Here is a 13,466-nt window from a genome sequence, read left to right as displayed (position 1 = left end):
TGAGTCTTTTCTCAATGAATATTTCTAACTCAGGCCAGGTCCCTGAGGATACAAGAATTTCCTGAAAAAAAAAATTAACCATTACTTACTAGAAAAAGGAAAACTCTGTAGGTAATAACCCATGGGGTAATGTTTTCAAAGCTAAATCTTATCTTTTCTACCCATTCCCTGTTCCCAGGGATGAGAGTGGGGGTTGGGGTGGGGAGGAAAGAAAACCATTAGGCAGTCCTTTTTTCTTTTTCTTCTTTTAATTTTGTTCAGCATTAAAGGAGGGAACTTCATAAACATTGATTGTCATTTACAGAAAACATTCAGAAATCATGTGTGCATTATCCGGGAATGCTAACAGTATTGAACTAATAATTTACAGGACATAAAATAAGGACAAAAACCTATTACATTCTAAAGTAATAGAAAACTCTTTTTTAATTGTTAGGGAGTGCTGTTTTATTCTAGTATATTTATAATTAAAAAAACTCAATACTTACTTCCTAAATGACTCAGGCTGCAGTTTTACTCACATACACAGAAATTAGGGCTTATATATTAAACAAGGAGAGAGAGATCAGAAAATTGTAGATTTTAAAACTATATATGTCACTGGCTTTATTTGTGGTTTGCCTTTTTCCTCTACAGGCCAATAAGAATATGTGGTAATAATGTAATTGAACTCCAGAAAAATCAATGGTGACTATAAGAGACATTATTCTTTTAAAAAAGTAGAATTATTATGCTTTTTAGAGTGAATATTTTTATTTTACATACTTGTGGCAATGCAACTTTTATGCATTGCCAACAGTGGTGTGCATGCTAATGAGATGCAAACTGTACCCCTCCCATGCTGCCCCCCAGGAGCAGTAGGTTAGTGGGCACAGCCAAGCCCCAGGCAGCCCACGGTTTCACGGGACTTAGAATCGCTCTTCACTTTACAAGTGTAGGCTGGAGCTACGGTAAAAACATTAAATCTCTGAACGTTGGAAGTATATGAAAATCATTTCTCTCAATCCTAAAAGCAAGGAAGCATTGTTAGGGATTTCAAAAATATTGGAATGTCTCATTTAAATCTAAATATCTTTTTATCATTATAAATCGATCATCATAAAATACTAGCCTTTTAAAGTCATATTTGGGATGCAGGAAAAGCATCAGTTTCAACAACTTGCTCCTGCCTGTGTTGCTATAGCTCATGACACCTTGGATTTTCCTCCCTCTCAGTCTCTCCCCAACCCTCCCCTAGGTTCTTTACAACATTTATTTGGTGAAGGTCAGTTATGGCTTCAGCAAATGAGTGGTCTGACCTCAGGTTATTAATAAGAAATAAGTGTGTACAAAAATATCTTGTTCATCAGAAAGCGGAGTTTGTTTTCCTTAAGCTATTCCATGCAGAAAGGATTTGGACAAAGCCATTTGCTACAAGGAAAGATGACTTAACTCAGGCAACTTTTTTTTTTTTAATTTTCCTTTTTCGTATTGTCTAGTTACAGATGGAGTTTGCAGGTCTTAGGCCAATCTTCAATACAAATTCTTTGGAGCAGATTTAGTTGACAGCCCTGTCCCTTTCTCAGTCATATTACAAAAAGAAGCATACACTTAACACCAATGACCCGTCAAGATGCTTAAACTGTTACAACCAGTTTCCATTAAAAAACTGAGAAGTACATAACACGCAGAAAGGAAGCAAGTACATATTTGCTCTTTGTTGATTTTCCCCCTCTAAAAAAATTGTTACAAAGTCTTATGCTTAAACAGAGACATAGAAAAATCAGTGTACTCACTGTCTCCAGTTATTTACAGCAAAAATTACAGAGACAGCATACATTGTATTAGACCTTCCACAAGCATATATTAAAAGTAATTACATTTGAAAAAATATTTTTATTTTTCCTCTACATTTCTACAATACATACTCAGTTTTCTGTGGGTGTAATTTTTCTTCTTGTGTGTGTGTTAATCAGATGAAGCAGACGGTACTGTGCTTGGATGTGGGATTTGTAGCTTTCCAGACATACCTAATGTGTTTCCACGTATGGTTGTGACAGAGGCACGCGAATGCTTGCCACCAACTACTGCCAGAAGAGTATAGTTGAATACAAGGATCATGCTGCCCAGCTGGGGTGCAGATGCCCTGTGCTGCCCTGAACAGGGCTCATTCAATTCCGGTAACCCTTGTGCTTTATTTTTGGCCATGAGAACAATCACTGAGCTGCTTTCTCTGATCCACTGGAGGCCATGCTTACAGTCACGCAGGAGGCAAAGATTACTATGGCCCATTCACATCGGAGGAATTTCAGCAGCTTAGGAAAAAAGTGCACAAACAGACAACCCCCATCTGCTGCATAGGAATACATGGTCTGCACTTCCAAACAATGGAGGACTACATGTTCATGACTATAGAATAAATTCTTCACATATGACTAAGGGAAAATAAAAACTTGTCACAGATATTGAAGTCACACAGTTAAAGAAACACGTTCAGACCCAAAAGAATAAAAGTCATGCATTTACCTTTCAGAAAAAAGTGGCAAGAAATCTAGCCCCCTGGCTCTATGAAGAAGGGAGTTTGGGCAAGACAAGTTGGAGTGTCTTTTATAAGACATCACTAAATTGAATTATTTTCATTTTTAGACTGTTTGCTATTATTTAAACTGACCTCCTGTTATATCTTCTAGTTGTGACAATCAAATACCAAAACAAAATCGAGTATCAGAAGGGGAAGATCTCCATCCCCTCCTTCCAAAACTAATATCATTCTAATATCGTCCAGGGTTGAATCTGGCCAGACTTGCTGTAGTTGAGCTGGCCTCAGATGCGATTTTGCTTTAAACCAGAGGCTGCAAGCTGACGATCTATGGGCCCTCTTCTGCTCAGTGACGTATTTGTTTGGTCTGCACTAAGCTCTGAATCAACTGCCATCATGTATAATTTCAGAGATTTTATAAAATTCAGAAGCTCCAGCAGCATTCAGTTTCAGGTAAATCGTGGATGTCCCTTTTTCCACAGGGCATTTCCTGGCCAGCTTGTCACTGGGCTGCTTCACCCATTTGCATTAAGCCCCCTGGCCCTTTTAGGCTTTCAAATTTTCAACCTCTGCTTTAAATGGTAAACTACCCTCTACCCTGTACCCTCTGGTCCTGAGACCCAAAAATGAATAGAGTATCAGCTTTTTTTTTGAAAGACCCCCCCCATAGTTTCCCACATCAGGCCTTTACTCTAGTTGCTGCTTATACTGACAGTTGGAAACAGAACATCAAATAGCACTTCGTCTAAAGCAGATGGTAGGCTTTCCTCTCTTCTTTATGCAGGGGACTTTGTGCAGAGTTTCACTACAGATGCACACTTTAAGGTTATTGCTGTTCTATTGAACGGTGCTTCTGTCAGGGCACAACCGTCCATGGCCTGAATTGACTGCCAAGTGTAGCAGCTTCCTTGGAAATAAAAGTTTATAGAAAAAAAAAGAAAGAGTCAGGAAGAAATTATTTCTTCTAATTTCCAATAGAAGTAGAATTTTTTCTTGCTTCTATAATGAACAGAAACAAAGAACATAGAACAACACTGCCATTATTTGCATCTGATTGTTGTTTTTGAAAAAAGCTGGTAAGTTTTAGGTTGTCCTTGGGACCCAAGAATTGTTTTTGCCTTCAAGTCTGGTACACATTACATTGTAGAGAGTGAGCATGAGTTGATCTTCATGGTTTTCTACAAACAGTTTAGCTTGACTGCTGTGAAGTTACGCTTTGAACAAGGCAGCTATGATAGGAAATGTACTGACACCTCCCTGGCACCTCTTGTTAATATGCAGAGTTTATTATGATTTAAGATCTCTTAGAATCTACCAAAGAAATCTAATCACTCAGGAGATCGTTATATTCTCTGATTTTACCTACTCAGAGGTACTTTAGTCCAGAGCCCTGAACACAGTGCTAAAACAAGGGAAATTCAGAAAGGGTATGTTTGTGGAGAACATCTCTACCTTCAGCTTTCAGTCTTTGGAGGATAAAAGAGCCACTGAAGGCAGGGCATGGTGGCTCAGGCCTGTAATCCTAGCACTTTGGGAGGCCAAGGCGGGTGGATCACTTGAGGTCAGGAGTTCAAGACCAGCCTGGTCAACATGGTGAAACCCCATCTCTACCTAAAATACAAAAATTAGCTGGGTGTGGGGGCATGTGCCTGTAATCCCAGCTACTCGGGAGGCTGAAGCAGGAGAATCGCTTGAACCCAGGAGGCAGAGATTGCAGTGAGCCGAGATCTCATGCCACTGCACTCCAGCCTGAGCAACATGTCTCAAAACAAAAAAGGAGCCACAGAAAAAGGGGCCAGAGACTAGTTGAGTCATGGACAGTACGGGTATATACGGGTGTCAAACCAGATTTGGAATCCTTTCCTGTCCTATTTTCCCTCCAAAATTTCCCTTTCTTCTTATGGACCACAAATACACTGAAGTTTGAATTCACCCAGTTTCACCTCCCTTGTCCATTTTATCTAATGCCAGTTGGATTTCTGTATTTTCCTTGTTCAGGATTTGTATAGAAAGTTTGGATTTGCAGGGAGATAAAAATTCCTCTGAATGGGACAGCTAGATGATTTGGCTATTAGCAGAGTTTAGAAAGTGAGACCAAGTTGTCCTTACTTGGGCACAACTTTTCAGCAAGTCCAAATAATTCAGTCTAGTTTATGACATGAAGTTACTGCTTGTTGGTCTGAAAGCCTTGTCAGAGAGGTGCTCTCAGCAACATATTTAATTTACACCATTCACATTTTGTTGTCATTTTCCTGTTTTTAATTGTTTCCTCCTTCTTGATGTATTTTTTTTTTTTAAATGAAACATCCCTGAGTGGATACAGTGCAACATCTGCATCAAGCAGTGATTGTCATTTATGAAGCACGAAGTGAGAAGCCCAGATTGTGAATTTTTTCTTCCAGTGCACACTTGATCATGATTGTTGTGAATATTTGTTAGTCCTCATGGGGAAGGAACCAAGTTCTGGGATTGTAGGTACAAAATACCTTGACATGCAGTCACAGGAGATCTTCGAAGGGCAGCTTTTTAAGGCTTTTTACCATTGAAAACATGGCTGGGTTCTCTTTAAAGGGAAAATTGGGCAACTGTAACCCAAACTAGAAATCTCTTCTCTCAACTAAGTGCGATGAGTACATCCTGGTTGCCATTGTTTTGTTCTGGTTCAGATGCTAGCTCTGTTTCCTTCCTCCCAGCTTCAAAAGGTCCATGCTGTCCCAATGAAATGCTTACACTAGCGGAAACAACACAAATTCAAAAGCAGTACCTCCCTAGGTAAATGTGGGGAACAATCTTTTTCCTATATCACCCATGGGAAAAGGGAGGAAAAAATTCTGAGCCACTTCATCAATTGAGCCAATTTAAATCCTCTAAGGTAAATTGGAGGAAATAAATAATTCCCTCTGCAACTGAGCAGGAATTACAGGCTGACAATGGAAAACACTAGGCCAACAGAACAATGAAAACAAAGTTTGACATAAGTTCAAAGCTCAAAGGGAAACACCAAGTAGACACATGAAGCATCGCTTATCACAAGCCAATCATAAAACATACATTGCATTTGGAAACGGCTTGGTTTAATTGAGTGCCTTCCATTACCCTGTTTTCCTAGCAATCAGTAGAGTAATCTTTCCATTAGAAGGAAATATGACTCTGGGAATTAATTCTTTATACAAAGAGCTAGCAGGAGTGACATTTACACCAAAAAGAATTGAGTCCCTGTAGCAGCATAATAAGCAGTCTACAGCTGTCTTCTTAGAACCAAAGGTAATTTGGTTCAATGTAGTTAAATTAATTGAATATAACAGTAGTTGAGAAACAGATTCATTATTTTAAAGCCTTTTTGTTTTTCCCCATTGGTTTAGAATTCATCAATCATGAGATGAGAAAATGTTCCATTTTCTAAAAGGAAAAGATGACACTACTGTTTTGATAATCACTCAAGAGTTCTGTGGTATCTTGGAGATGGTGCTCAACCATGAACTTCAGGAGAGCATAAGAGATTAAAAAAAAAAATCAAAGTTTCCACTGATGGAAACTTTACAAAGCAGGGGTTTGTATGTGTGTGTGTGTGTGTGTGTGTGTGTACGTGTGTGTGTGTGTGTGTGTGTGTAATGTGGAGAAGAGGGCAGTTCTTTAGGAGTTGGTGGCTGGGATATGCTTATAGGAGACCATAATTTTCATTGTCTTATACACAAACTTCTCTCCTAGCTTGTTTTTTTTTTTAAGTTTTATTTTGTATCAGAAAATAACAAAGGTATAGGCCTCCAGGACACAGGCAGAACAAATTTCTTGGAATATATGCTTTTCTTATGATTAATTTCATTGGTGAGCAGGTGGAGAAGTGAGAATTTGTACAAGGAAGTCTAAAATCTCTGATCCTAATGTCACACTTGTATTCTTTATTTCTAAAACTTGCTAAAAAAATAATTCTAGGGTAAATGGATGATATAATTGTAAACTTCACAGGAATTAGTTTTGGCTTTGGGGTGCATTAGTTCCCTAGAATAACACAGATCTTTTTTTTTCTGGTCTGTCAAGTTTTTGCTACATTTTTATATTATAGCATTTTATAATATGCCTCCCCCTTTATTGCCACTTTTCCTAACAAATATATTAAAGAGAAGGAATATAAAGAATTACTTCTTTACTCTGGGTCTTCTCTTTCTACCTTTTCTTGCCAAAACATGGTGAGAGAGAAAATGTTTACATGAAATGGCATTGTTGCCCTGGGTTCTGATTTATTCTTTTAACTTTTCTAGAAAAAAATTGCTGGTAGTCATAATCCACAGATTGTATTTTTCAGTTGAAGACACAATAAGCACTGAAATCAAGCTTCTTTCACAACGGGAAATCCAAAAGAAAAAAAGTGTTTTTACGTGTTCTGGTGAAAAACAGAAAATATCTACTGTTTGGTCAAAAGAGTCTTGGACCTTGCAATGTTATCTGTGGCCTAATTCTTGAAGCAGGAAAATGGCTTCAAATACTGTCTCCTTCCCAATATGAACCATCTTGACAAGGCTTTGATGTCACTGACAGAAACAGAGTTTCTATATAGAGGCCACACATTATGTTTATTCCTTTGTAGACTTAATTCTGAGTTGGTACCGTCCTGCCATTGACTATAGATGAAAACTCTGGCTGGGAAAACAAAATCCTGATTGTCTAACATAAAGGTAACATATAACACAGAAGGTAAATCATAGAAGAGAGCCTGACTGAACCTCCATTGCTAGTAGGTATGGTATTTAAGCCACAGTGCATGTGCATGTATAAGTAATAGTCATATATAATATTCTCACATATTATATACTTATTACATACATGCACAGTACTTTCCAAGACAGCTACAAATTTACACATGCATCAACTACCTAAAAACATAGAAATAGGTAAGCCTATTAAGTGGAATTTTCTTAAATTATATTTGAACAATCAACAGGAAAAGTAATCATGTAAAGTACCGCTCTTTTCTTGTATATATCTACAATAAAATTCTATAAACAGTTGTCTCCCAAAACATACCCGAATAAAATTAAAAAAAAGATAACACCCAGTGTCCTATATTTGTATATTTATGGTCATTTCAAAAACAAACAAACAAATAAAAGAGCCCCACTCAGGTGCATATTTACATTCTTCAAACTGTAGCGGTGAAAAATAATTCTATTAAGTGCAGGACATTCCTAATGTTGCAGTAGTGACATTTTTCTTAAGTCTTCATGAACACATTGCTTTTGTCTTAATGGTGATGCATTCCATGACTATGAGACAGTTCTCTTGTCCCCTTCATTTGCAGCCGGTGGCACAGTCAGGATTAAAGAGCTCCTTGTATAACGGAGGAAACAGTGTATTCACTATCTCTGGATGAGATTGCTTAAATACCTGCAGCTTCTCCCCATGCAAGTTGCAAACTGCCGTGATGGTTGGTATCTTGGCTATTAACTGCAGAACGGAGAGACAGAGAGGGAGATAGAGAGGGAAGCTCATTAGTGCTCTGTCTGTGGAACCACTGTCCTTTCTGGCCCCAGATGAAGGTAAACGGCTTTGGAAAAAGATGTTCAGAAAGAAAGAAGGCACACTTTCAGCTTTTCTCTTACAACAAAACAAAATAAAACGTACCCACCCCCGCCCCTCCAGACACCATCTCCTAAAGGAAAAATAAAGAGAAAGAAAGGAAGCAGGACCAAGATTCCTGATTCATTGCTCTTAAATAAGTATATATGAGAGGTTTTCTAGTTTAATAGTGACAAGTGGGTGCTCTGTAGGTGGGCTACCTGAGTTCCAAAAGAGCTTAGTAATGGTGTAGCTGTGACTTTGTCTATGTCTCAGTTTTCTCATTCATAAAATGGGCTTACTAACAGTACCTACTTCGTTGGGTTGTTGTGTGGACTGAGGGAGGTAATTCCTACAAAAGTATTAAGAACACTGGAGATGTGAAGTGTAATTGTTAGTGAACATAATTATTACCCATAATTTCCCATAGATTTTTGTGACATGAATATTAGATTTTTAGCTTTGGAAGGTGACAATATTTAGGGATATACAACCAAACTGTATGAGGTGTAATGTATAATGATCTGGACTGCTTGGCTATCAAGCTCACTAACCCACTTGTAGAGTGGCTCTCTAATCTGTTTCCACTGTAATGCATAATATGAAACACATAGAGAATTTGGGAGGTCACTGGCACTTAGCTTCCTTAGGAAAGTGTTCTAAAAATGAGTGGAAGGATATCCACTTACAATTGTTAGGTTTTGATATATGTATCACGTAAGATGTAATTTTTTGAGTTAAGATACCCAGAAGACAGTGTTTTATAATAATTTAAATGCTGTATGGGTCTTAGGAGATGAACAATTCCAGCTTTTAACATACTTATAGTTTAGGAACACTTCGAATCCACCATTTTTGTGTCAAAATTAGCTTAAACAAAAGTCACCGTGATTAAATTATTGTGAGAGATATGTTCTTGTACAGAGGAACACTCTTATAAAAGATAGGCATGATAGCTCATATAGCTGACTAAAGACACACTTGAAAGTGATGAAAAATACAGTTAAACAAAACCTATCTCATCACCAGTTAGGCTCATCATGTTCCCTACCCTGTTCAACAACAAGAATCCATTTCAGCCTTTGAAATAAAAGAGGAAATAGATAATTAGTTGCCTTGTGGTTTTTCAAAATTAGAAACTTCCACTCTTTCATTAATTTTCCTTTTAACAACTAATGACTATATAACCATACTACAAGCAATTTAAAAATAGCATCAGGATTAGAGCTGTTGGCACATTCAGTAAAGGGATCTAGAACATGTAAAGAAGTTTAGAGTTCAGACTTTCCAATCTTAACCATCTCCACTGCTATTTAAAGACAGAGATAGAAATGAAAAATGCGGAATCTTTGTTGATAGAATGGATGCTAAATTTTAGACTGAGAATCAAAACTTTACCTCCAACATTATTAATTTTTTCTTCATTCTTGATACACCACAAGGAATTGCATGCCTAGTATGTAGCAGGCACTTGGTTAAACACCAGAATGCACAAAACATTATGACTCTTGTTTGTAGTCTACTTGATGAGACTGATGAAATAAGTTTACCACACAGTCAAAAGCAGACTGAAAAACTGTGGTGAGTGCCAAAGAAGAATAGCGGGAGGAAAAATGGGAGGTAAGAAGATGCCCTGACTTATGGCAGGCCTGGGATGGCTGCCCTGAGAAAGTAACATTGAAGCTGAGCTCTGATGGAAGAGTGAGAGAACTAATTAGGTGCTGGGGCAGAGGGTACATAACATGCCCTAGATGCTGTAGCACTTTGCACTCTGGAAGAACTGAAGGCAGTTCAGGGTAGCTGGAGCAGTGGGTGAGGTAATGCCAGAGAGGTGTGCATGACCAGATTATGTAAGCCCTCATAGTTCACGTTATGTTCTCTGAGAGGGTTTTAAGCAAAAAAGAAAGATGATTCAGAGTCCCATTCTGAAAGACTCACTTTGGGTCCAGGGTGGAAAACTGTGTCTTTTCTATATTTTCATAGGTACAGAGTGTTCAAGTGTCCACTTAACTGGAGTCGCTTGGGAAATTATTCAAACTCTCTTAACCAGCTGGCTCACACAGAAGGAGACTACAACAATTTAGGAACAGTTCTTGCACATTGTAATTCTCCCTGAAATAGCTGTTGAATGCAGAGTGGCTTTGAATGCTTTCTACAATCATCTGCGGTTGAATTGATGATGTGCAGAGCTCTTGAAACTTCCAGATGCAACTCTATAATTATTGTCAATCTTGTCAATAAGAGTGGCTGGGGTGCTTCTTAAAAATGCAGATTACTGGGACCTACTCCTGGAGGATTCAGTTTCAGTGAGTTTGGGTGAAGCTCAGACTCCATGTTTGAAACAAACATTCCCTGCAGACACTGATGCAGTGGGTTCATGGGATCGACTTTGAAAAACACTGCTTCAGAGGTTCAAATTTTATAAATTTACAACTGCTTTTCAAAATTGAAAAGTTGAGCCAGGCACAGTGGCTCAGATCTGTAATCCCAACTACTCTAGAGGCTGAGGCAAGAGGATCGCTTGAAGCCAGGCATTGGAGACCAGCCTGGCCAACATAGCAAGACTTTGTCTCTTAAAAAAATTTTTTAAAAAGTAAATTATACATTGAATTTGAAACAGTCCTGTGAACTAAGTGTAGAATTAGCTGCTTTTCAGGAGGCAGACATGGAAGTTCTCACATCTAGAGAGGGAAGGTTCCATGTGCTTAGAGCTGTTAGTTTGGTGGGGGTCAAGTAATGAAATTCCTGAGTTCCCTGTGACACACAAATACTACATAGAGAGGATTAATCTGTTGACAAAGAACATGGGCTTTGGAGTCGGGCTGCCTGGGTTTGAATCCTATTTCTGTCCTTTACAGCTATGTGATCTCAGACAAGTCACTTAACCTCTCAGCTTTCTTGTTTTTTCATTATACTTTAAGTTTTAGGGTACATGCGCACAATGAGCAGGTTAGTTACATATGTATACATGTGCCATGTTGGTGTGCTGCACCCAGTAACTCATCATTTAACATTAGGTATATCTCCAAATACTATCCCTCGCCCCCTACCCCCATCCCACAACAGGCCCCGGTGAACGCATGGACACAGGAAGGGGAACAACCTCTCAGCATTCTTATCTGTCAGATGGCGATTATAACAGTCCCTGCCTCAGAGGGAGGTTGTGAGGATTAAGTGAGGCAACAAAAATTTTTTTACAGTGGTGCCTGACACACAGTGGTGATCTACGTGGTAGCTGTCATGCTTCCACTCCCACAGTCTGAGATATTGCTCTTCCTTTCAGGAGAGAAAGAGTCAAGGCCATACTTTTCAGTGGAAGGACATGGAGGGCAGGAAGCCAGCTTAGCTCTCAACCAAGCTCCAAAAGTGGAGTCATTAACCAAAAGTTAATGCATGACAAAGTCAGCCATTGACATTTATTAAAATGAAAAAGCAAAATCATATCGATTTTTCATTTTCTTATAGCAATTCAAGTAAGTTGCTTATTTTACTAACTGTGACTCACAATGTAGAATCCTATGTACAGCAATTCTTGAAGCATTTTTCTGCTCCTTTAGTGACAGGGTGGTGTGGGACATGAAATGTATAAGAGGATGACTGAAACCCTTTTATAGTTGCTCATTTGCCCTGGAAATATTTAATTACGTGTCTGGTTTTGGAATGTTAATATCGACTCTTCCTCTTTTCCTGGGAAAAAAACTGGGATTTAAGAGTCTGATTCAGGACCCAGTTCTGCCTTCTTTTATGCGATTTGGATCTAGTTCCTGTCGCTCATCTGTAGAATGGGCTGGATGGTGAGAATTGCTTTCCATTAAAGAGCACTCAGACCGCTTCAGCAAATAGCACAGAGAAGGCAAAGAGCTCTCCCAGCGTCCATGCTCTTGGAATAGGCTCACTGCAAGACACCCAATCGGCTGTGGAAACAGAAGTGCCGACAGAAGCATCCATCACTCTGGAGGCATGGTGGGCCAGGAGGCCATGTGGAGGCGGCAGCAGCACTTGTCAGAGCCCAGAAGGGCCTGGCGTAGAGAGCAGCAGGCAATCACTTACTGCTCATTAATATTATGTACTGCAGCCAGGGGACCCCCATTTCAAAGGGAGCTCAGAGCAGCCTCCACAGCAGTTAATAGCTCAACAACTTTTTAAACAGCTGGGGAAGTGATCCAGAAGCACTTGGAGATGGAGGGGGTAGTCAATTTTAAATCATCGTGAAATTCCTTCATGTTTAAATAATCCCCGTAGCAGAAGTAGACAGAGGGTCTATCAAAAGGCATTTTCACACTCATCTCTTTCTTATGACAAGCATTTCTTATGAGAAGGGAGCTTTAGCTTATACCTACAGGGGTCTACAAGAAGAAGAAGCAGCTGTTTGAGAAGAGATAATAATCTTATGCTTCTCTCCAGAGGGCGGTTTTATGAGAAAATTCACAATTTTATAACTGGTACATTTAATGTTAGAAAAATGGAACAAGCAGAGGGTAAAACTAGTGATCTTGTTCATGTGGGCTTCCAGGCCATCAAGATGCCCTCCAACCTAAAGCCCGAAGCCAGCAATGGTTTGATCAAATTGGAAGAAGCTTCAGGAGCATGAATGAAAACAGGGCACATAAAGTGAAGCTGAACACATCAATTTCACATGTCCATTTGATTTTCTTTTCTTTTTTCTTTCTTTTTTTTTTTTTTTTTGGTTTTTGTTGAGTCAAACCTAGTTGGATTCGAATTATAACATTAAACTTGAGACATCTTTCCGGATCATAAGCCCTGCCCCCACCATCCTGATCCCATCCTTAGCATCCGTGTGGCAATGCCTGTACTTTCTACCCTGGGCATGGCTGACCAAAATGAAAGTGGACACTTGACTCCGCTGGGGCTAGAATAGGAAACCAGACTGAGAGTCAGCAAGTTGCTATTTAATTGTAGCAGAAACTACCAGTAACCTAAGGAGCCAAGAGCTAGCCATATTTCATCACGTGGACCAGGGAAGCACAGAAAACTGGTACTCAGAGAGGGAGAAGAATGAAGTAGATACCTACAGGGACATAAGTGTGTAAAATGAAGAATTCGGAAGGCTTCTCAATTCCTCAATTCGTAGTTCCAGTACTTTCCTGATTGATGGCTGCATTTTTAACCTTGAGTTCTATGAGATATTGCTTCATTATTTGTTTTATTTTTATTTTTTATACTTTTGCTTAACCTAGTTGGAGTTGGTTCCTCTTACTTGTAACCAAAGAGTACTTATTTATTTATTTATTTAGAGACAGTCTCGCTCTGTTGACAGGCTGAAATGCAGTGGTGTGATTTCGGCTCACTGCAACTTCCACCTCCCGGGTTCAAGCAATTCTCCTGCCTCGGCTTCCCGAGTAGCTGGGACTACAGATGCACACCACCACGCCAA

The 13,466-nt window shown here is 39.1% G+C and overlaps 1 protein-coding gene across 1 annotated transcript in view; it reads right to left on the bottom strand.

Annotated features, from left to right (window-relative positions):
- Positions 1 to 1,427: 1,427 nt before the first annotated feature.
- Positions 1,428 to 13,466, bottom strand: part of RORB (RAR related orphan receptor B) — a 194,505-nt gene continuing 182,466 nt past the window's right edge. Inside the window, exon 10 of the mRNA XM_054502185.2 lies at positions 1,428 to 7,960. Within this exon, the coding sequence (XP_054358160.1) occupies positions 7,805 to 7,960 (156 nt within the window). The 3' untranslated portion in view covers positions 1,428 to 7,804. The remainder of the gene's footprint in view (positions 7,961 to 13,466) is intronic.

Source organism: Pongo pygmaeus, chromosome 13, assembly GCF_028885625.2.
Source record: "Pongo pygmaeus isolate AG05252 chromosome 13, NHGRI_mPonPyg2-v2.0_pri, whole genome shotgun sequence".
Taxonomy (NCBI): domain Eukaryota; kingdom Metazoa; phylum Chordata; class Mammalia; order Primates; family Hominidae; genus Pongo; species Pongo pygmaeus.
Note: the sequence above shows the minus strand (reverse complement) of the source record. Positions and strands in the feature narration are given on the sequence as shown.